The 26125-nt window shown below is 37.1% G+C and overlaps 1 protein-coding gene across 1 annotated transcript in view; it reads left to right on the forward strand.

The window, feature by feature from the left end:
* Positions 1 to 26125, forward strand: part of UNC13C (unc-13 homolog C) — a 497972-nt gene that overhangs the window by 11233 nt on the left and 460614 nt on the right. The window contains exon 2 of the mRNA XM_081047963.1: positions 17460 to 20701. Coding sequence (XP_080904089.1) covers positions 17716 to 20701 — 2986 coding nt within the window. The 5' untranslated portion in view covers positions 17460 to 17715. The remainder of the gene's footprint in view (positions 1 to 17459; positions 20702 to 26125) is intronic.

A 26125-nucleotide genomic window follows, 5' to 3' on the forward strand; every position in this document is an offset into this window, starting at 1 on the left:
CTGTCTCCTCACTTTAACCCAATTCTCCATTCTATTTTTTTATCCCTCTTTCTATTAAAGCATACCTGTTTTGCATCTCATTCTCTTAGTTATATTTGTATATAAAGGACATATTGGTGTCACACCTAAATATTATATGGTAAAAATTTTAAATTTATTAATATTTTTTTCAGTAGAGATAAATGTCCATATACATTCTACCTCACAAAATTATAAATTTTACCTTACTAAATTTTACCTTTACAAAAATTATAAATTTTCTTTTTACTTTCTTTTTTATTGTGCAGGTGGATTTATAGTTTTACTGCTAGTAAAGTTTGAACCTGTGGAGACTGAAAAAATAATTTAAAGAAAAGTAAACTTGGTGTGTTAGGAGTAGCAAAGCACTTTTTGTTTATTTGGTTAGATTTCAGGGTCATAAAGTTCTCATGTTTAGAAAACAGAAACAAAAACAACCTAATCTTCCCCCCCGCCCCCGGAATGCTACTGCTTTAATTGTTACTCTAAAATTCTAATTATTCCAGAAAAACAAATAATTTAGGCTGCATCTGTTATTAACATCTTTAGTCATCAGATTGTTTCCTGAAAGTTGTGGTAGGCCAGGTAAGACCTGAAGGATCGGATACTTTAGGCAGAGGAAAGAATCATTAAGTGGGGCAGAAAAGGTGACCAAAGAGAAAGCCAAGTTATTGGGAACAAAATGTATTTACTTCACAAAATTTGTATTTTGAGGGCCAGGCATTTCTGTGCCCCTCAGCTCCAAGGCTCAGACCAACGGGCCGAGAGCTCCGTTAGATGTTAGAAAACCTTTAATTTAGAATTATGTTCCATGCTGGAACATAGCTGGGAGATGGGCAATCTGCCTTGGAGATACAATTCCTAATACACACCCACCAAGAACGATTTCTAAGTGGTGTACAATATACCCATATATGACCTTTTCAGTAGAATATTTACAACATTTACATTTAGCATATTTAAAAATATATTTAAATGGATAATCAGGCAGTTTAAATTCAATTATGTTTTTCCTGACATAAGTATGTATTTTTTTCCTATTTTGAAGTTTACCTGTATAATATAGTGATATAAAGGGAAGGCTTTGGAGTTTCATATCCTGTATTCAGTTGTAGACATTATCACTTTCTATTGAGGGTGCCAAAAAATGTATACACATTTTAAGAAAGGAAAAAAAAACTATTAAAATTTCAATACTCAATATATACCGATAACAAAAGATGAATCCAAGTTACGCTTGACTTCTGCAATCATAAGAGGTGCTCCAAGTGGTTACCACCAGTGTAATTTTAATAGTTTTTGCCTTTCTTAAAATGTGTATACATATTTTTGACACCATCTGTATAATTGTTGTCTTAGGCAAGATGCTTAATTGTGCCAGGCCACAGTTTCTTTTTCTCTACAAGAGGAATAGTATAAGACAATTTTTAGAGGATTGTTGCAATGGTTAAATGAGAAACATTTTTAACATACTCAGCATATAGTACCTAGAACAAAGCAAGCAAATATTACATGGCACCTATTATTATTATTCTTTGTTACCCATCAGCTGTCTCTGCTACGTGTGATGTGAAACTAAAGATATTATATTTTGTAGATCTGGAGTTATATAATCTAAAGATCAAAACTAGAGCATAGGGCCGGCCCGGTGGCTCAGGCGGTTAGAGCTCCATGCTCCTAACTCCGAAGGCTGCCGGTTCGATTCCCACATGGGCCAGTGGACTCTCAACACACACATACACACACACACACAAAAAGGCAAAAAAAAAAAAAAATGTAAAAAAATATGTAAAAAAACAATAAACCCTTTCTTAAAAAAAAAAACCAAAAAAAAAAAAAAACTAGAGCATATTCATAGATAGTATGGAAAAGCTGTGAACTGATATCTGTGCCAATGTAGGAACCGAGACTACCTTCAGTTGAGGGCCATTCCTAGAGGTTGACTCAGGGGAATGAGGACCTTGGCCCTGAAGGTATTACACCCTGGCCTCCATTATAGTCTGCCTTGTGTGCCACTCAAACCCACTTGCTTTATGTGTTTTATCTGGAATAAGTGCTGGTCACTTTTCCTGGGGAAAACTTACAGAAAGAAGGTTGTTGGCATGAACTAGAGCCCTCAAGACCACTCTACTCTCCAGACCACAACACATCACCTCCCTGCTATTCCGCCCATGGCTAGAACCTCTGCTGGTTTAGGTGGCTTATCTCATGGGGTGACCTGGGTTATCATTGCTAAGAGGTCTGAGCCGTTGGTCATTTTGCCATTCTTATCCATTTATCATCAAATCAAGAAGGGGATTATAAAGAGTTTCCTCAGTGGCTTATCTAGGTGATGAACATTTTCCTTGTTGGTCCTATTGTGTAATTTCAGCCCTACCTTCTGATAATCAGAGTTGGTTCCTCCTGCCATAAGTCTAAAGTGACCAGATGGCAATCATATCTTAAGGTTTCCTGGTCCTTTCACTATGTGTCCTCATAGAAGCAGTCCCCCTTGGGAACCAGAGGTCATGAATCCACTGCTGTACATCCACTACTGTGAAGTAGTCCACTTGGTCTGAGATGAAATTATGTGGGTGGTAAAGTGAAATTTATATCTGGAAATGTGTTGATTCCCATTAAAGTGAAGTACTGCCCTATGTGCCCTTTCTAGAGTAGAAGTTCAATATAATCGATTGCTATCAAGTGGCTACTTGATTTTGAAAGATGTTGCCTCAAGTGCTCAGCATTGGTCACTGTTGCTGGCAGGTTGGGTATTCAGCAGCACTACCTAGATCAGCCTTGGTGAATAGGAGCCCAGGCTTTGAGTCCGTGCATAATCTCCACTTCAACCCCAATTGGTCAAATCATTCTGTTTACTTGGTTATTTATTGCTGCTTCCCTGTGGATGCTCTCTGGTGAGCCTCAACATGCAACACAACAATTTCACACTTTAAACTATTTCCCTTTAGCCATTCACATGCCTCTTCCCTAGTTTTCTTTGACCCTTATCTTCCAATTTTTCTTTTTACAGTCTCCTGAGAAATTAGCCAAGCGATGTATTCTTACCGTGGGCTATTTCTCTTTCCACACAAAGTGGATGATCAGGTAACCTATCTCAAATGCTGCCCTTTGGGAGGATTTTCTGGGTTTCAGTGCCACGTTGAGTGGGACTGTGTAGCAATAGTCCATTTTCATGGACTGTCACACATGAAGACACCCACATACTGAGATAACCCATCCATACACTAAGTTTAGATTTTTTGCCTGCTCTTAGCTGTCGATAAGGGATATCTTCCAATGAGGATAGAGATACAAATAGAGACATATAAAACAGTTGACCTTGAGCAATGCAAGAGTTAGGGGCACTGACCCCTCATGCAGTCACAAATCTGCATATAACTTTTGACTCTCCAAAAACCGAGTTGTCCTTTGGTATTTGTGGAGGGTTGATTCCAGGACCCCCAAAGATACCAAAGTGTGTGGATGCTCAAGTCCCCTATGTAAAATGGCATAGAACAATGCATACAGTTGGCCCTCCACATCCGTAGCTTCCCAACCACTAAAAACAGTACAGGTATTTATTGAAAACTAGCTACATGTAAGTGGACCTATGCATTTCAAACCCATGTTGTTCAAGGGTCAACTGTTGAACACCAATGCAAAGCTCTAGGTACAAAGGTCTAGGTCACATACTCATGCACTCTAGGACACATACTTGTGCCCCGTGATTCTGTTCATGTCTCATAATTCCAGATATACCATTTCCATTTTACAGATTGCTATTGGATTTACCCAGTCTCATGATTTGGTGAGTTGGACAGAACTCAGCTTATGATAGGTAGTTTTGGAAGCATGGTCAACTGATGCCACATATTCAGGTGCTCTGTATATCTTTGAACCCAATTGCAGACTGGGAAATATTTTTGTAAATAGTATATAAGTCTCTACTGCAGATGGCTGAAACTTTCTCCAGAATCCAGGGTCAACATTTGATTTTCCTAGTGGGGCTAACCATAAATTCCCCAAGGTGACTTTATCATCACAGATATATCTGTCTACAGGATCAGAGCCATGCCAGCCTTTCGTATCACCTGCAGATGGGTCACAGTAGTATTTCCAAGTATGGATTTTATTACTTCCCAAACTTGAAGGGGCTACCATACTTTGGATGTAAAAGTAAATGATTTAGTTTTTTTTTGTTTGTTTGTTTGTTTTTTTACTTTGAAGGGGAAATCTTCTAGAATACCCCTAAAAACTGCACTGATGTTGGTCTCTGAATCCTCATAGTGTTAATCTGGAACTCATGTGCCTCAGCTTTTTGTTTACTTTCTTGCCATTTTTTTTTTCTCATTAGATTCAGTTAACAGGATATCTTCAATGTAGTGGACCAATGTGATGTTCTTCAGAACACAGATGGTCTAGGACCCCGTGTACGGTAGAATTAACACATCCCTGGGGCAAGACTGTATATTCTTTTTTTCCCAACTAAACGTGAACTGCTTCTGAACCATCTTCCTGATAAGGATAGAAAAAAATAAATTTGCCAGTTCAGTGGTCACATACTATGTATCTGAGGCTATGTTAAACTGCTTTAGCAAAGACACCACATCTGCACACCCACTGCAATTGGGGTGGCCCTTTGTTGAGTTTGTAGTAGTCCACTGTCATCCACTAGGAGCTATCAGGCTTTCGAAGGAGCAAATCTGGTGAACTAAGTGAGATGGATTAAACATGGACTACTGCCCTTTTATCACTTAAATTTTCAATAGTACTAATCTTTGCAGTCCCAGGATGTGCTGATGTTTTTATTTATTGTGTTGGTCTTCCCCACTATGATAGCTCTTATCAGGCCAAAGAATCAATGTGGCGGTTCTGCCAACTACCACGTGTGTTCATTCCAATTATACATTTGAAGACTGAAAAAAATTAGCTCTGAATGAGCCCATGGTCCCAAAATAGGTTTCTTTGATGAAGGTATAAACCTCATAGAGATCTGGTCTTTCCTTCAGTCAGTGGGCTCTGGATTTGAGTACTGGCTCAGGTCCAGAAACTAGGCAAGAGATCTATCTTCTTATTGGGGAGGTTATCCTCAATCTTCTGATTATCTATCTATGATTTCTTTTGCTTGTATAAATTAAACATTATCTGTTGAGTAGTGTGCATTTATCTAACCTGTAGAAACTGCATTTCATCAGTCACCTCCATAGTTCTCTCTTAAGCTGCCTCATGGCTGCCACTCCAACATTGTAGCTTATTATGATCATTGTACCCACCTTGTTTCCGTTACTTAAAGGCTGCTACCTAACCTCAGTTGTTTTGGGGATCCTAACATTGCCATTGTTATCAGGGCATAGTTCTGTAACATCCCTGGCCTATCAAGGATAGCCACCACTGAGATGCGCAGTGATATCATTGAGGATCTTACCGTTACTTATCACATTGGTAACTGGTGTGTCTTCTCATGGAACGTTTTTGGCTGGTGAGTTTTCTGGCTTTCCGTAGTATATCTACTCTAGCACATCCACTTCTCCAAGACTTATGATCTTTTTCTCTAATGTTTGCTATATTATTTCTACTTAGTGCAGACCAAAATGTTTTCCAACATTCAAAGAAGCACCATAGCTTTGTGTTAATACTATCTCCCATGGTTCTTGGCAGGTGTTAAATTCAGTGTTATGGGAGAGTATTTCCATAGCAATAAATTCTTCCCTATTTAACTTTAAAATTTTTTTCTCAGTTTCAGGTTTACAAAACAAAATAGTGATTAGACATTTATATACCTCACAAAGTGATAACCCCAAGAAGTCTATTACCAATCTGACACTGTACATAGTATTATTGACTATATTCCCCAATACTATACTTTATATCTCCATGACTATTTTTTAAAAATTATAGTTGACATTCACTTTACATACCTCCCCATTGATCCAGCAACCACAGAATCCAGTTTATAAGTCTTCCTCAGTTCCTAGCGGTGCACATATTTTGGCAAGGTCCTATTTCTTCAGCATGCGAGTATAGTCTCCCTTAGCCGACCTGACATTTGCTCAGCCAGATTGTGTTGCCTTTATCCTAGTTACTGTTCTGATGGTCCATGTGGATATTTGTGGTCGATGTCAGTGAATGTTACACAGATTTTCTTGCAAGTCAGAGACTTGTAAAAATAGAAGTCTTCATGTGAGGGTGTAGCGTAAGCGTCTCACTGGGAGGAGCAGGTCACTTTTACAGTCTAGAGGATTCAGGGAATCCGCAGCTTCAAGAGTTTTAAATGAATTCACCCAGATGTCCATCTCATGACTTAGAGTGCCATTTTAATTAATTAATTAATTAATTAATTAATTAATTTATTTATTATTTAAGGCGCTGATCTTAGCATATCTAACCTACCTAAGGTGAGAATTAAACTTTCTCTGGAGCTCTCCCTCTCTCGTAATTCATGAATCTGCTGCAAGAGCTGAGAATTTATTTATCTGATGACATGGACTGCCATTGTCTTTACACTTAGCTGTAAATTAGTGATTAATACTCTTAGCCTTTCATTGTTTTTGTCCAGCACATCAAGAGGCCCCAGTGACAGGTATTCTATTCCATTGTGCTAATCACTTCCTCTCCTCAGCCTGTGAAATAACATGAGACATTGTATACATGAATTAATTCTCTTCCATTGGTTTCTCACTCCAGTCCACTACTCGTGAATATTTTAACAGTTGCTTTGCTACGGAACGTCCTAGGCTATCAGTTTTCCACACAGAATCAATGATTAGGTTCTCATTGCCAGTCCAACAGAGAGGATCCAGATAAAATGTCTCAATTTAGAGTTACTTTCTCAGTGAACCCTTGTTAGCTACCAACTTTCTTAAGTCAGGTTCCCTGGGAAACAAACTATGAAACAGCCAGTATCTCTCTCTCTCTCTCTCTCTCTCTCTCTCTCTCTCTCTCTCTCTCTCTCTCTCTCTCATTCTCTCCTTTTGGATTGGGTAGAGGGAGAAGCTGAAATGCAATGCATTTGCAACAGAGGCCTCAGTCAGTCCTACTGAAAGCTCTGATGCTGAGATGGCCCCTGTGTTAAGTCAGGGTGCTAAGCATTTGAACACCCACATCAATTAGTCACTGACTTTGGGCTGTACCAAGGCAGGGGGATAACCCTTTCGCCATGGGCCAGTCTCAGACAGGGACTCAGCTATGTGTCCTTTGGAATGAACAAAACACTCTCAGCAGTTGGAGAAATGAGTGACAGTCCTAAAGCCAATATTTGTGTGGCACACCACAGCTATGCCACACCATACATTTCCATTGATTCTGAGGGTAGACTTGGATGGGAAGCTGAAATGCAAATATTATAATTGAGATTACACTGATTTTAACATTAAGGGTATACAGAATGTGTATGCTCTCTGGGGTACCGCTTCTCTGCCCTTCCTCCTCCTGAGGCACAGAAGTATACTCAGAGGGCTTTCTCACTGATTACTTTTTAAAATTTATTTTTAAACTATATATTTTTAAATGTTTTTAAAAATTATCAGATTGAAGTTCTTGGGTGTCAAAAACAGTCTTTTAATTTCCCATTGCAGTCTTCTGGGTCTTTTTTTTTTTTTTTTTTGAGCTGTCCTCAAGGCCTAAGTAGAGTCTGAGCTGCATTGGGAGAGGAGGGCAGACAAACAGATACTACAACCGGAGTCTGATCTTAATGTGGATTTATGGGAGGGAAGAAAAACTTACCTTCTTTTGTGAGAAGGGGTCTGGAAAACTTAAATTTGGATACATAGACGTTGTATATGTTTACCTCTGTGGTTATTAGTTAAGCAAAAATTGAGTATTGCCTTCTTAATTTCTTTCTATTTTCTTATTTCAATGACACCAGCACCTAGGCTTGCCATAGCTAATTACCAACTGCATCTGTTATGATTATTTATTCCAAAATGCTCTTGGAGGTGAGAGCTGGCTTATGCTAAGCATATTTAGTTTTAAGTTAAGAGACTTTTACATGTATAATTTAGCATACCATATAAAAATGCAAGAAAGTTTTAAAGAACTAACTTGATATTTAAATGTTTTACTAGGGGCATGTATTACCTATCACTATATGGAATATGTTCTACCTTTGCTGAAACAAGTTAAAGTATGTCTTGTTATTGGATATTTTGAAATAACTTCTTTGTGGAATTTCTTTAAAAGCACCTTGTGATACAGGAAAAGGATGAAATTGGAGCTCTGTTTAGTGAGACACTAATTTTAATTTTGATTATAAGTGTTATACTCATTTTTCTTGCATGCTTTGAAGCATAAGTAATTGACTTTCACCCAAGATTTAGAATCAGAGCAAGTTCCATTGTATGAAGAGAATTGCACTGACTCTAATACTCAAAAGGGAAGGGGAGGAAGGATACTAATTATGTAAGCATCTAAGTTTTGGTCTGTTGCCATGCTGTGCAACATTCATTAAACTTTAAAATTCTTGCTTTTACTATAGAACAAAGACACATCTCAAGTTATACATAATCAGTGAGGTGAGGAGAACAGCTAGGAAGTCATATCAGTAATCAAGTATAAAAGTCTGAGGTGAGGATTAAGTAAAATTATGTTTTTTTAAATGTGTATAGTACAATTGGAATATGTTTAATTCTTGTCATGAATTTTCTTTTCTAAAAGAAGATAATGACTGCAAGTGAACATTGATGAGAGCCTGAACCAAAATAGTAGATCTCGGAATGGACAGGAGGTATAAGGAATGAGAGAAATTGTAAAGTTAAAGACTATAAGATTTAGAACTGGTTAGAAGTTTGGAAAAAAGAAACAGAGGAAATCAGAGGCAACTGGAGTTCCAGTCGTATAAATAAAAGAACGTTGGGTTTGTTAATAAGTACTGTATGAGAAACTTAGAGAACATTATAGTTTAAGAATGAAGATGAAATATTGTATTTGAGATGATAATGATCATTCAGATCAAACTGGTCAACGCATAAATAGGAATCAATACAAAGAAGAGAGGCTAGATGCAGATATATTGATTTGGTAGTTAGAGGAAAGGGGAATAAAAGAAGTTTGGAAAGAGGAAGAGAGACCAGTGAACGATCCTGTTAGGGCTTGTCTCTAAAGAAGAACCCTTATTTAAAATGATATCTCACCATACCTTAGATGAAATTAGTAATGGCCCCAGACCTAGGCCTAGAGAGCAATCAGAAACAAACTCCTTCTGTGCTCATATGTTCTCTCCTTTCTGCATTGGACCCTCTGTCTGCACTCTTTTCTTTTTCTTAAAATACGTTTTCACTGCTAAATTTTTACAAAGTTTAAAAGTTGACTGTTTAGGTCGGAACTGTATGTTGCTTTCTTGTTGAAATGCCTAAAAATCTGAGAGTTTCCATGTTCCGACTCCCAATTCCCAAGAGACTTGGGAACTTGATTGGTCCAGTTTCCATTATTTGACCACTCCTGTTAAAATAGCGATAAAATAGTCCAGAGAGGCTACTTAATCTTGGGGATTTTATACAAATATTATTAAGGTTTTATACAAATATTATTCACACCCCCATAAAGATAAATTTTAGTAGAGTTATGGGATTGGAACCAGATAGCAAGAAGTTGAAGATGGACTCATGAGAAAGTACAGACAGCAGGTCTCCTCTATGCTTTGAAAGAGTTAGGTGGAAGGTGCAATAGCCTGAGAAGGTGATGATGTTGAAGGAAGGCTGGAAGCTATCTTTTGTTTGTTTGTTTTACAATAGGATGAGATGTTAACATACTTATTGCTTAGCTTAGATGGACCCTGTAGAGAGAAAGAGACTTATGATATGAGCAAGAGAAGAGGTAATTGCTGGAGCATTACCTTAGAGGTGATGAGTCCATCAAGAGCACAAGAGAGATGACCCTTGGAAAGAGGAGATTTTTGTATCTTAGAGATGCACAGCTTTGAAATAAATATCTTTCTGAAGACTCACTGAAATTGTTCCAATTGGGTGACTGGATAGCTTCAATCTGTCCTTAGTCAAAGAGGCTTTTCTATGTCAACTAGAGGGTTTCCAAACAGATATGAGAATTGCGGCCTGGTCTTCGTGATGAGGCTGAACGTCTAAAGACTTTTGTTGCCCAACCATGTTGTCTTTCTGTTTAGAACTTTATGTCTTTGAGTGCATTGTTGAACTACTTTTTCTGTGCGCTGCATGCTCTGAAATGACACGAAATGGGGCAACTAAAAGGAGACTTAATTTTTATCCAACAATTTCATGAATTGTATCCTAATTTTCCACCATTTCATGAAATTGCTTCTCATGTGCTACTTCCATTATCAATGTACATGTTATGTTTTTATTTATATTTTTATTTACCTATTTTCATTGGAATAGGACATATTTAATTTGAAGAATTTTAAACACTGAACGTACCTACTACCCCAATGAAGATACAGAGCACTTGTATCACCCTCAAAAGTTTTCTCATGTCTCCTTCTCCTTCAAGTCAATCCTCACCCTTCATAGGCAACAACTTTTCAAATTTTTATTACCACAGATTCGTCTTGCTTTGAACTTATATAAATGAAATCATAGAATACTTACTCTTTTTCGTCTGGCTTCATTTGCTCAACATAATATTTTTAAGGTGTACATGTAATAGTGGTTGATTCTTTTTTATTCCTGATTAGTATTCCTTTATTTTGATATACTCTCATTTCTATATTCATTCTTTTCCTGATGGCTAGTTCCCCAATTTTGGACTATTATTAATAAAACTGCCATAGAAATTATCACACAATTTTGTTTGAAAAAATATGTCTTAATTTCTCGGGTAAATACTTAGAAGTGTAATTGCTGGGTCATAGTGTAAATGTAGGTTTAACTTCATAAGACACTCAAAAACTTTCTAAAGTGATTATATTCTTTAACATTGTGCTCTGTAATATACAAAAGTTTCAGTTTCTCTACACACTCTTCAGCATTTGTTATAGCCAGTCTTTTTACATTGTAGTCATTTTTGTGTGTATGCAATAGTATCTCATTTTGGTTTTCAATTTGCATTTTCCCAGCAGTTGAATTAATGTGATAGAAGACATTTCCATGTACTTATTGGTCAGTTAGAAATTAGTCTGAAATTTTCACTAATTACTCACCCATTGTGTTGCTTTTAAGGATATGCTCTTGGCATTAGAATTAATTTTTGGATAGGTAGAAATAACTGAACAAAGTGAGCTAGTTGCACCTAATCATCTATAAAGAATACTTTGTGCACACATTTTTATTGAGACTCTGAAAGTGTAGAGCTCTTTAGATTTCATTAATTAGATGTATGAGCTTCTAATCGATGTACCAATTTGTCAGCAATATTCATAATTTCTTGTTATAGATTTACTTAGTGTAATGGACTCTGAAGCCAGTTAATTTGGGTTGCAATTCTAGCTGCCTCATTTCTGAGATATGTGGCTTTGGGCTAGCTACTCAGGTTTTCAGTTTCTTCATCTGTATAATGGGGATTAATAACAGTGGCTACTGCAGAGATTGCTACCAAACATTAATATAGTAAGCTACACTGAAGACAGTGTCTGGCATATAATACATATTAAAAATGGAAAATCATGCACAAGGCTATTTGGTAAATAGTTTAAAGAGATTAATTAAGGCCTAATATCGTGGTTCAGACTATAAGGAATGTAGGTAAAAGAAAAGATGACTTAAACTTTTGTGGAAAAGATTAGTCTTTATCTGTCCTTTGAAGATTGAGACCAGATTAGCTGGGGACATTCTAGGCAGAGTGAAGAACAAATATAAAAGAAACCACAAAAGAATAAACTTAGTGGATTCATGGAACCATGAGTGGCCCAGAGTAGAGGATGTGAAATAGTCTTTAGTAAGAGATTAAGAAGAGGAAAATGACATTTAAGGAAGAAAGATTAAACGGAAATCAGTTCATGGGATGGTATGGAATGGTGGAGAATATTACTTTAGGAGATCAGTAAGCTACTGCAATATTAAAGGTCTAAAGTAAGGAGAATGTAAGTTATTACAGTGAAGGAAGGAAGCTTTGGAACAGGAGCTGCAGGCAACTACTTTAGCATCTATGAGACTCACCGTGTCTAACCATAATGCAGATAATACCCTTACAAGGTTACCATGAAGAGCATATGACTTGATACAAAATACTTTGTAGATTCCCAAGTGTTTATAGAAATACTAGTCCTAGATGTCATTGTTTACTCCTAACCCAAAGAGCAATGATACAAGTGAGTAAAAAATACAGATGGGCTATAGTTCAATGAAGAAATTCACAAAATATCTGATTAACTATATTAAGGAGGACATACATCATCTGGCCTTTATTCTTGGAGGAATAGGTCTCTCTGTTTATTATTAGTTTTTTAAGTGTACTATCTTAGGATAAGCCTGTTAATCACTTTCTGGTTTGATCATTTTTGTTGGAAAACATTAATATATATTGGTTTATTCTTTTTGCCTTATCATAAGGCAAAAAAAAAAAGTGAATCATTGACAAGAACATCGTTTTACATGTTACTGTGTTCCAGCAATTTTCATCGTCACGGTCACCCCTGTGACTGTCAGTTATATCATGCATACATTTCTTTTATACCTGCACATGAAAAAATAGATATAAAACAGGTATAAATTTTTATTTACCCGATGCAAAAATTCCAGAAGATGCTTTTGAAAACTTGATTTTTAGCGTCTGGTTATCTTCCCATTTCCTGCCTGGTTTCAACTCTTCTGTGGCTTCCTTTCGTCAGTCCCTATGGCTCCTCACTAGCTCTTGGTGTGGCTAGCTTTCCCCTCCATCCTCAGCTTCCCTGGTGTCCTCCTTTGCTGTGTTTATGAAGTTGGATGGTCAGCGTGCTTGTCAGTGCTGTCCACGGGCCGTCTTGCTCCGAGGAACCTCCCTGCACTTGGGTAGGTTCACTCCCTCTCTGCTGCAGCAGCTCTTCCCCCACCTGATGAGAACTTTCTGTCAGGACTTTCCAAATCACCAGGAATTTACTGTTGGATCGCTATTAGGGGAACCATTTTTATGTGTTTCTTTTATGTATTTTTGGGAAAAAATGTAAACCAGCAATCCTATAGTACAGGGTATTCACTGCTGAGGTGGTGCTGTAGTGAGAAACAGAGGCTTTCTTGCTCTTTTCTGGTGGGGGATTAATTACCGTCCTAGCACAGTCCCTGAGCTTAATGCAAACTTGATGCAAATAAAGAGGCAGGACAAGTGAGGTCATGCTATAGGGCTAGGGGCAGGGATTAAGCAGATACATAATAGTAGGTCAGACACGCAGGTGATACACGTGGGGTCCCTAGGCCAAAGGTGGCAATCTAGGAGATCAGAGTCAAGAACTGGAAGACAAGCGTCAGGCTTAAGTGGAGAGGGCAAGGCTGGGGAGGTGACTTCGTCGGACTATGTCAGATCATGTCTCCTCCTCTTCTCTCTCTCTGTCTCTGTCTCTGTCTCTCTCTCTCTCTCTCTCTCTCTCTCTCTCTCTCTCTCTCTCTCTCAAATTAACACCTACATACCCCGTTTACCTACTTCCCTGAATTTGATAAGAAACATAAACTTGTTTATTGATTTGGGAATACTTTAACTTAATTATGGTAATTATTTAACAATAAATTGCTAACTGTTTAAAAGTTCATTAGCTCTTTTAGCCCGTGAGGGGACCCGGGTTTAGACTCATTTTAAATAGATCTCTTACACAATGAATTTGTTGATATACCTGCAAAAAATATATTTTATTCCCTATTCAACCCTAATATTAGTTTGGGGTTTACACACTTGCAGTCCAAATCTGGGGCTTGGAATCAAAGCTGTGTTACCTGGTAACTACATGATCTAAGTCAGGTTTCCTAAAAACTTTAAACCCCATCTTCTTTATCTGGCAAAATAATACTCATTTCACACAATTACTATGGGAGTGAAATGAAAATGAGGTAAATTTTAGAAAATTACATACATAGTGCTTAGCACATAGTTAATAATAAATATCATTGCTAAGGTTTCACATAACAACATAGTCTAGAATTTTAATCTCTCTCAAAGATCTTCTTCCCAAAGACTTAAATCTTACCTAAAATATAGATAAATAGATAGATAGATATTCTAGGGATATTCATGGAGACGGAAAAGCATGAAAAAAGGCACATTTGTGAGGCAACAATATGATAATCAGGAACTGTTACCAGCGTGGCTGGGGCAGATGAGTTGGTGGAAGCAGTAGGAAATGAGTCTGCTAAGACAGTGTTTTGAGTAGGAGGATTTATATCTTTTAAGAATATATTAATCTTAGGAGGAGTTGAAAGAAGGCCAAATTAGAGTTAGCAAGGCCATATAAGATACAGTTATAATAGTCCAGTGAGAAATTATGCAGTTCAAAACTAAAGCATTACTCCTGGGATGAGGTGATATTCACATCAAGTGTGGATGGGGTTGGGTCATATGAATCTAGAATGATGTCAATCTAGAATGTACTCAGGAGTCATTCATCTAGAATGATTCCTGGGTATATGTCTTGGGTAAGTAGATCAATACGATAATATTAATCGAGATTAATAATTCATGAAAATGATTAGGTCTGGGATATAGTTTAATTTGGGGCAACTACATAGGTGAAGATATTTAGTAAATAGCTGAAACGTGGGCCTTTTATTTTATTTTTTTTTAATGAATTTGGATGTGAGTATACATCTGTGAGACCATCACTACAATCTATGCCATGAACGTATCCATCATCTCCAAAAGTTTTCTCCTGCCTTTCCTTCTTTCTTTATCATTATTTTGTGATATGAACACTTAACATAAGATCTACCCTCTTCGTAAAAACTTTAAGTATGCAATACAGTGTTATTTACTATAGACAATATGCTGTAGATCCCTAAGATTTATTCAACTTGCATAACTGAAACTTTGTACCCATTGGACCAGTTCTTTAATAAACATTTATTTTTTAAATTTTTTTTTATTTTTTAATTTATTGGGGTGACATTTGTTAGTAAAATTACATAGATTTCAGGTGTACAATTCTGTATTACATCATCTATAAATCCCATTGTGTGTTCACCACCCAGAATCAGTTCTTCCATCACCATATATTTGATCCCCCTTACCCTCATCTTCCACCCCCCTACCACACCCCCTACCCTCTGGTAACCACTAAACTAGTTTAATAAACATTTATTGAGTGTTTATTATGTGTGCTGGGTTCAGGATGTTTAAAATTGGACAGATCATAGTTTTTATCCTTAAACAGGACATAGTTCAGCAGATGGAGACAGAAATTAGAATGGCTATGAACTGGGTTGTGAAAAGTGTGGCAAAAAGAAAGAGAAAAGCTCAGTTTGGGTGGTTGGTGAAGTTTTCATAGGACAGATGATTTTAGTGTAAATACAATTTTTACAGACAGGGAGGGCTGGACGTGATTGATATTCTAGGTAAAGAGAACAGAAAAGTCACTGAGGTTTAAAAGAGCATGGAGCCTTAGTGAATAATAAGTTGTTCTTTGTGGTTGGAATATAGAGCAAGTGAATTAGTACGTGCGACAGTGGGTGCATTCCCTTGGGTTTGCGTTTTTTGAGGCAGGACTTCGAGTCAGGTAAAAGTTTCCTGCTCAAATTTTTTTCAACAAACTTTGCCTAGAACAATAGTTTTGAATGAGTAGTGCAGTCAGGAAGTCTAGACATAATTTCGTGAAAATATCAGAAGCATTGACAAAATCACTGCTTTCATTTAAACAAAAAGTAGGTATTTGTTTCTAGGTTTGGAGAGACCCTGTATCTTCGATTGAATGCTTAGTACATAGAACAGTTTATTCTATCAAAGTTGGTTTTTAAATAATTTATCTATCCTACTGCTACTTATCTTTCCAAAGTCTTTTCTCCACAAAGGAAGGTCACATGGGGGTACAAGAAAGATATTTTAAACTTAATTCAGGAATCAATTCCTTGGCATTTTTATTAGTAGAAAACAAGTCCAGGCTTGTATTAATAATTGTGAATGAACACCAAATTGTTTCAGACAAGAGGAACTGAACTCAGACAGCTTATGAAACCCAGAAGACATGGGCTTCTTTAGTCAGTCTCTTTCTCTCTTCCATCTTTTTGCTTCCCTTTTTCACTTACATGACCCTGTCTCTCGTGAAGCTTGGCTCCTGGCCAGAGCATGTGTTCCCCGGGTCCCCGCAGAGCCTGAGTGAAGTGAAAATGGCAGATTTCCAAGTGGAGGGAGCTGATAGGCACCCGGTTTCTAAAACAATATGTAGTTTATGACGTATTCTTGAAAGAATTAAATAGATTATTTATCTACTGAAATACGTAGTCCAATGTCAGCAAAGGCTTTTGACTGTTACCATTATTCTGTGATATATTTTTACAATAAAATCGTAAGTTAAATTTAACAAGATTTTGTATGCATACCTATCACATACAAGGCACGCTGCTAGTGAACCAGCAAAATTAATGGCATCTTTCTGCACCCCCTGCCTCCTCCTTCTTCTTCCTGTAATTCAAGAAATTAGCCATCAAAAAGATTATTTACTTGTCAGGCCATTTGCCGTATAAAACACCAAATCATAAGAGGAATTATATCTGACGAATTCTTGATTCTCTGTAGGCACATTGTATTTGTGGCACAATTTCTTTTTGTGATTTGGTACCTGTGTCTAACCCGGTCCTAGCCCTGGGGATGGGTTTCCTGCCATCAGCCACAAGGCTGCACTAGTTGGTTAGGATGGATCTGCTCTCTACAGTCATGTCCTCTCCAAACTTGGATGTATTATGCATTTTCAAATATATTTTCCTGTTCAATTTCTTGTTGCTATAATGCCTAATTCAATATAACCTTCTGTTTCTTTTTCAACTTATGATAGTCCATTGACAAATTTGATAGCTATACAAGATATATTTCCTATTGGTATTTATTTTGTCATATTAAATATTTCTTACTTGGATTACTTTAATCATTATTTATGAAATTCCAAATCATTGAATACCTAGAAAAGGTAAAGATTATTTAAATAAGAAAAGGCTTCACGTATGTGGATAATATTAATTTGATGTCTTTTAAATGTCTGGGGTTGGAGGAATACATTTTAATTTAAAAGCTTATGTTTGTCTAAGTAAATGTAATTTTGGAAAAGCAATAATGTGGGAATTATAATATCGTGAAGTCTGTATAGCTTTTTAAATTTGCCTGTCATCTTATACAACCTTTTCTAAATAATCATTATCTTTTATTACCATTTCAATTGTGTCCACCAATAATTAATTTAGAAATAAAATTATAATTTAAACATAGGTATAGGTACTGATTTGCCTTATAGTTGTTTTAAAAGTAACTGTGTGTTGACATTCAGATATTCCCCTTCCCCCACCCCTGTAATTTTGCACACATTGTGTACCTTGAATACTTTTGGAAAATGTTAGAAAGGGGTAAGTCTAGAATTGAATTCTGATCCTCATTTTAACATTGCTTTCTTTTAGACACTACATGAAGTCATGTGGAAATGAGAGAGATCCTGAAACCCCTCCTCCAAGAGAGAATGTCTTTCATAAATGGAGCTTTGATTCTGGTTTTCACAGAACATTGACACTGTGGCAGAGCCAGGGCTGCCCTTCCCACTATTTTCAGTGATTCAAAGAACATCTGAACAGTGATGCTTGCCTTGGATTTACAGATCTTCACCCTGACACCCTCTTTATGTCTTTGGGGTAGAAAAGCTTGCACTAATTGCTCTCCATGGTGGCTAATCTTTTCAAGATCCTGATTGTACCTTACATATATAAGCTTTGCAAAGGAATGTTTACAAAGAAATTGGGAAATACAATTAAAAAAAAAGAGAATCGTCAGCAGAAAAACGATCAAGACTTTCTTACTGCTGGCCAGCCCAAAATCCCCAAACTTTCTAATACCTTGAAAAGCACTGTAAAGAAGCTTGCAAAATGTTCATCCACTCGCAACTTATCCACTGAAGATGAAGCTAACAAAGAATTTTCCCTCTCCCCAACATTCAGTTACCGAGTAGCCATTGCCAATGGCCTACGACAAAATATTAATGTAACCAACAGTGATGAGGATCTGCTTCAAGAGTTATCCTCAACTGAGAGTTCCTACCCAGAATCACTCAACGAATTAAGGAGTAGTACAGAAAACCAGGCACAACCAACACACATGATGCCAGTTAGACGTAATAGAAAGAGTTCAAGCAGCCTGGCACCCTCTGAGGGCAGCTCTGATGGGGAACGCACTCTGCATAGCTTAAAACTAGGAGCTTTACGCAAACTGAGGAAATGGAAAAAGAGTCAAGACTGTGTCTCCTCAGATTCTGAGTTGAGCACGATGAAGAAAACCTGGGGAATAAGAAGCAAATCTTTGGACAGAACTGCCCGAAACCCAAAGACAAATGCCCTGGAGCCAGGATTCAGTTCCTCTGGCTGTATTAGCCAAACACATGATGTCATGGAAATGATCTTTAAGGAACTTCAGGGAATAAGTCAGATCGAAACAGAACTTTCTGAACTACGGGGGCATGTCAATGCTCTCAAGCATTCCATTGATGAGATCTCCAGCAGTGTGGAAGTCGTACAAAGTGAAATTGAACAGCTACGTACGGGGTTTGTCCAGTCTCGGAGGGAAACCAGGGACATCCATGATTATATTAAACACTTAGGTCATATGGGTAGCAAGGCAAGCCTGAGATTTTTAAATGTTCCCGAAGAAAGATTCGAATATGTTGAAAGTGTGGTGTACCAAATTCTAATAGATAAAATGGGTTTTTCAGATGCACCAAATGCTATTAAAATTGAACTTGCTCAGAGGATAGGACACCAAAGGGACTGCCCAAATGCAAAGCCTCGACCCATACTTGTGTACTTTGAAACCCCTCAGCAAAGGGATTCTGTCTTAAAAAAATCATATAAGCTCAAAGGATCAGGTATTGGAATTTCAACAGATATTCTTACTCATGACATCAGAGAAAGAAAAGAGAGAGGGATACCGTCCTCCCAGACATACGAAAGCATGGATATAAAGCTATCTACGCCAGAGCCCAAAATCAAGAAGAACAATTGGCAGTTACCTGATGACAGTGATAGAGAGCTGGAATCTGATCTCAACAGAAACAATTATGCTGTACTTTCCAAGTCAGAGTTTTCAACAAAGGGAAATATTTCCAAGTCAAGTTCAAAATCACACAATGCAAAAGCCAAGAATAAAACTGCTAGTAGCAGCAGAATTACAAATAAATCCAATTATGGTAAAATTTCCTCACAATTGCCAGACTTGGATGACCTGGAAAAACAAACCACAACCCATTATGCAGATGCCACACCCCTCTGGCACTCACAGAGTGATTTTTTTACTCCTAAACTTAGTCGTTCCGAATCAGATTTTTCCAAACTGTGTCAATCTTACTCAGAAGATTTTTCAGAAAATCAGTTTTTCACTAGAACGAATGGAAGCTCCCTTCTGTCTTCTTCAGACCGGGAGCTTTGGCAGAGGAAACAGGAGTGCACACATACGTTGTATGACAGTCCTCAGGATTTACTTTTGAATGAGGCTCTTCAGGGTGTCCAAAGGCAGAGTGAAATTGGGAACACAGAAACTGTGGATAGTGGGATGAGTAATGGCATGGTATGTGCATCTGGGGACCGAAGCCATTACAGTGATTCTCAACTCTCTTTACATGAGGATCTTTCTCCATGGAAGGAATGGAATCAAGTAGAGCAAGGAGCTGATTTAGGTTTAGATTCATCCACCCAGGAAGCTTTTGATTATGACACAAACAGTCTGTCTGATCAACAACTAGATGTTTACAATAAAGAACTAGAAGACTTGGGAAAGTGCCACAGTGACCTTCAGGATGACTCTGAGAGCTATGACCTAACCCAAGATGACAACTCATCTCCATGCCCTGGGTTGGATAATGAACCACAAGGCCAATGGATTGGCCAATATGATTCTTATCAGGAAACTAATTCTAATGACTTGTACCAAAATCAAAACCAGTTGTCCACAATGTATCGAAGTCAAACTGAATTGCAAAGTGACGATTCCGAGGATGCCCCACCGAAATCTTGGCATAGTCGATTAAGCATTGACCTTTCTGATAAGGCTTTCAGTTTCCCAAAATTTGGATCTACACTACAGCGAGCTAAATCAGCCTTGGAAGTGGTATGGAACAAAAGCACACAAAGTCTCAGTGGGTATGAGGACAGTGGCTCTTCCCTAATGGGGAGATTTCTGACATTATCCCAATCAACTGCAAATGAATCAAGTACCACCCTGGACTCTGATGTTTACACAGAGCCTTATTACTACAAAGCAGAAGATGAAGAGGACTACAGTGAACCAGTGGCGGGTAATGAAACAGATTATGTTGAAGTGATGGAACAAGTTCTTGCTAAGCTAGAAAATAGGACTAGTATTACTGAAACAGATGAGCCAATGCAAGAATATGATCACCCTTCTTATGAAACACCTTATGAAACTCCACAAGATGAGGGTTATGATGGGCAGGTAGATGATGTTGTTACTGAAGGGGAGTTGGAACCCTTCAATGAAACATTAACTGAAATGGAAATAAAAGAAGATGAAAATCAAAACATCCCTGAACAGCCAGTGGAAATCACAAAGCCAAAGAGAATTCGTCCCTCTTTCAAAGAAGCAGCTTTGAGAGCCTATAAGAAGCAAATGGCAGAATTGGAAGAGAAGATCCTGGCCGGAGGTACTCATGTTTAAATGATACATTATGAGCTAATTGTGTTTTAACATTTAGAGGATGTTCTGTGTTTATTCGTGGTAGAAAGAATTTATTTGCAAGGAACTTGCATGTTTATTCTGAGAAGGATTTTATTTTACCCAGACAGCTCTCCTGAAAAATTGGGCTTGATGATTTATAATCAGTGTTTTTAAATAGGTCATACTGAAATGAGCCCTACACTCTATGGATCAAGATTTCTCTTCTAGGATTAGTCATAAATTCCATTTTATGTTAATTAGTTTTGTGGCATCAGTTATCAAAGAAAGGATGAGTGGAATCAAAGAACAGCCTAGGGTCTACTCTTTGGTACTATTAGGTTTACAGCAATGGGGAGGAAAGTATAGTTAATCTTAAATAATTAGGAATGATGGACTCCCAGATTTATCACTCCTGTTCCATCAAATTTACACGTAGGGGCCTGCCAGTAGGAAGAGTTGGGTCTGCACAGCCAACCTTAACTAGTCCCATGGAGGATGGCAGACTTCCTCATTACCCATCAATGCAGCTGAGGGAGGGCAGTGGAGCCCTGGGCCAGGCCTGGGTGGTCACAAGTCACTCTTTGAGGAGGAGACAGAAAGGCGGTAGAGAAATTCTCCTGAAGAGTGAAGTAGAAGTGTCTTGCCAATTATGGAAATGAAAAGTGTACCCTACCTAACAATTTTACTTCATTTCCCAGGAGAACAATTTGAGATCACACTCTTGAAAAGTAGTGCATATAAATAAAAAAATATGTTTACTTTTAATTCCTCAACCAAACTTCTGCACTTCCCTCAATCCCTTACCATTTATTTTATTTGCATGCTTATCACTTTTTCTCTTTGGGATAGTTTGATATAATCTTAATTTTAATGAATTATATATTATTGATGCTTTCCTTGATTATGACATTGTTACTTTTAATTAAAATATTTACTCTATATGTTTCATAAAGGTATATATTTAAGTGATCAAGTGTTACTTGTTATCATGAAATAATATAATAATTTCTTCAGCCAGTAACTGATTATGGCTTCTCTGTCTTGACATATTGTGATTAGACAATACTCCAAACTGGCCATTTTCTGGTTGATACGGGTGAATCTTTGAATAACTAGATATCTTTATTGTTAAACTATTTTAGGCCCTAAGACAATTGAAAAAACAATTATGGTGCTCTACTCTAAAATTCTGTCTACTTAAAACAGCACATTCTATGTAATTTATTTTAAAAATAATATAAATCAAGGGGATCTTGGGTGAATTGATTGTGATTTCTTTATCAGGGTAGATTTCTCAAATAGATTTAAAACTGATTTGAAACTGCAAAGTAGTCAAAATTTTATGTAAATATAATTCATACTGGAATAATATCTATTTTATTTCAGAATAACTTTTAATAGTTAGATATCCTTTATACTAAAACTCAGTTGATAGTTTTTTAGGATATAGGCCAGCAGATTGACATTGTATTTTATTTACTGTGGATTCGCAGAAGTCTGCTCAAAGGCATATTAAGATTAAGCATGTGTGTGTGTACATTTGAGTGTGTCTGTTGTGATATAATAAATGCATGTTTTAATGTCAATGGGTTAAAGTATCTGAAATGTTAGGCAATTTTATAAATATGATAAGACTATAGTTTCAGAAAAAAATGGATCTTGACCAACTTTTTAAAAAATTCAAATTAGTAAACCTCTGCAAAGTAGAGTGTTACTGGTAACACTAATGACACTTAAACTAGATAACAACCCAGTTATCCAGTGGCACTTATCCTTAGAAAACACAAATGAACTGCTAAAATAGGTCAAACAATCTTGTGCCATTTATCTGACATACCAGGCCTGGCTACAGAGGACTCACACCCCTCCACCATTTTAGAGCTTGGCTTGTTATCCTGCCAGCCAGCTTTCAGTGGAATCTAGCAGGTATCAAATATCCCGGAGGAAATCAGACACACATCTTTAAGATGCCTCTCTGGTTGCTTGAAAGGCACCAGATTGACTACCCAGGAGGCTGCAGTAGCCTAGATTTTAAAGGCCATCTCTTCTCCTTTTGGCAGCAGTCAGGTAATCGTCCCCCTCCTGCGCCACCAATATGCCTCAGGAGGAAGGGCAGCCAAAAAAGGGCATTTTGTGTCAGTCCCCTTCCTGCTCATAGCATCCCAATGAGGTGTGAATTGTCAGGATAGATTTTGTGTCCATGGCCATCTGCTTACTGGGCTTTGGGAAAATGCCAACATAGTTTTCTCTCCATGACTATCCAGGCACCACTAGGTAGCAGCGCTAGCTTTAATCCAGTACTAACCTGGCAAGATTGGACTGTGGAGCTTTTGCTGTAAACAGTGTGGGATGCTGTTCCCCTGACAAAGCTTTAATGGAATTATAAACTCATAAATTTGAATTATTAATTTCAACCTTTGTCTTCCGGGTCCTGGTAAAGAAGAATTTTAAAGACCCCAATGTTTGTATACATGGGTATTTGGTGCTGGTGTTTCTGAGAACCTTCTCCTTGAAGAGCGTACCCGTGGAGAGAGAGCTGAGAGTGTGTGTAGCCAGAGGCTCCATGAGGTCACAGTCTTCCCGTGTTTCTGGACACTGCTGAGTGGCACGTTTGATGTAGCTGACCTGAACTCCACAGCATGGTGGTGACTATTTGAGCCCCACTTCCAGGCCTGTACCACCTGCTAACTGGGATTAACTGTTGTCTCCTCTGAATTCCCATATACCTGCCTCTTATGGCATGGGCTTCTACCTTATGTCATTGCTATGCACACTTTTCATGTTCTCTACTCCACTCTAATCTAGAGGTGAGAGGTCTTGTCTTTTTTATCCTTTCATTTACACTGTGCCTAGATCAATGCTTCATCCAGAGATGGCACTGAGTCAGTATGTGTTGGATGGATGCCTGAATCAAGGGAAGCATGATACTAAATAAATGGTATAAGCTTTGAGGTCAAAGGTGAATCCAAACAGTGACCTCAATTGCTAACATTATGATTTTATATTCTGAGAGTTCAGAAGTATGTTTAGAGATAAAAGCTTATTATTGAGCAGTATTATATAGCAGGCACTTTCTAAGCAGTTTATCTGTTTTACTTCTATTACTTCTTACACCACAACTATGAATTTGATTCTATTATTATCCCATTTTACAGGTGAGGAAACTGAGTTGCTGAAAACTTTTGTAACTTATTCAATGTCATACAACTAGTAAGGAGTGGATCTAGAATTAAATGGATGGTTATTTTGGTTATTTAGAGCAGCCATGTGCTCATTCATTTCAAAGGTTGTTTTATGTATGTTCTAAGGTGGAACATGACTGAAAATGGAGGGCAGTGTTAGCCACAAGATTTATCCCAACTAACGGATTTTCTTGAGAAATTAGTAGTAATATGAAAGGCCTTGAGGTTTTGATATGAAATAGTTAATTCTCTTTTTTTTTTTTCTTCAAATGCTTGGTTCATCTTATAAATTAAGACTTGTGGAGCCCAATAAATATTGCACAATAGCTGCTTGCAGGATAATATATTTGAAGTCTGAACACTCTTTACCTGCATTAGAGTCTAAAGTCAGTTTAAAGTAAGTTTTTCTAGCAGATCAAAAATCTTGTTTTGACTTCAAATGTTATTTCCAGGCTTCTGTAAATTCTGAAAGAGACTGTGACATCTACAATTAGCATAAGTACTAATATTTTTATCAGGATGTACATTTTGTTTTCTGAATTGTTATAGAGCTTTGTGGAAATATTTTGGTTCTTGATAAGTATAGGAACTTGAATGTAAAAATTTTTCCTCAGAGTGTACTTTATTATGTTAGACCACTGATTCCCAACCTGGGTGGTTGTTAGAATCATTTAACAGCTCTAGTAGTACAGCAGTCACTGTTCCCATAGTGGTGGTATAAAATTACAAATTATTAGGGTCCTATCACCAAACATTTTGATTCTGTAATGGTCATGTGATGAAGCCCAGGGATATGTATCCAAAATTGAATGTGTTATTTACGAATTATATGTGCCCTTGTGAATAACACACACACATACACACACACACTCACTCACACACACACACACAAACACAATAAAACAAAATCCTACAAATTTCAGTGAAAAATGAAATAGATAGCTCCTCCCATTCTTTAGAGAAAGATTTGTTCTTGACTCTCTGTATGCATAAATATATCCACTCCTTTATTTTCTTTTAACATAAATGGTATTAGCCTGTCATGTATTCATGTTGTTCTGCACCTCTTTTTTTTTCATGCAATACATAGTAGTTGAAAGATCTTCTCATTTTATTACCTATTAATTTCTTTTAATGACACAAAGATTTTTACTATATAGTTATTGCCTAAATTATTGGCTTAGTCCACTATCATTGAACAGTTAAGTTTTTTACAAACTCACAAACAATGCAACTCCATTATCTATCTGTGAGCTACTGAGATACTATCTATGTAGAATAAATTCCTAGATGTGGAATTGCTGAATCAATTGGTTTACTCCAGTTTAGAAGAGTTAGGAACTCATGAATCCTCGGTCCATTGAAGTGCTTCATTCTCATAGCACCTAGCACTGTTGTAAATTTTGTATAATTATTTGATTATTGTAGATCTCTACTAGGCTACATTGCAAGGTCAATGAGTGAATTTTTCATTCTATTGCTATTGTAATACCAGAGCCTGCCCCACCATCTTGTATAGAGTAAATCTTCATTAAATAGTTGTTGTATAGATAAATAAATGTTAGCCTTCTCTCTAAGTTGCTGGGCTATCTTGTTCCATATAAGATGGAGAACACTTAGAATCCAAATAGACTTTAGTTTTATTTATTTCAATTAAAATAACATTTTTGATTATATATATTTTAATATAGTATAATAGGGAAAACATAATTGAGAGTGAAAACACGATTGTTACTTCCTCTGATTCACATCTCACTCTATGAGAATGCTAGCTATTCTTTCAATGGTTATGTTACCTACACATCTCCAAAAATCTATTCAGAATTACTTAAATTTCAGGGTTAATGTTTAAGAAGAATAAGTATTTCAAGTAAGTGTTTGGGCCTTGTTGGCTCTAATTTATGAAGAAGTGCTTCTCAAACTTTAGGGTGTATCTGGGTCTCACTGCAGAGAGTCTAGGTCAGGAGAGATGGGGTCTTCATACATGTATTTCTTGAAAGGTGTGTGTAAATTTAAAATTTTAGAAATCACCTATTTCAAATGTCCCAGGAGATTCTACTATAGGAACCACTCAATGTGTAATTTGCCTACAAATAAATCCCTATCATCCCACATACGCTACATTTTATCTGTTTTTGCAAGTTTGAGGTGTGTTTGTATTATTATTACTACCACTACTGCTACTGCTACTACTATATCTTTCTTCAAAGCAGGTATAGCAGTATTGG

The sequence above is a fragment of the Rhinolophus hipposideros genome (assembly GCF_964194185.1).
Source record: "Rhinolophus hipposideros genome assembly, chromosome: 5".
Taxonomy (NCBI): domain Eukaryota; kingdom Metazoa; phylum Chordata; class Mammalia; order Chiroptera; family Rhinolophidae; genus Rhinolophus; species Rhinolophus hipposideros.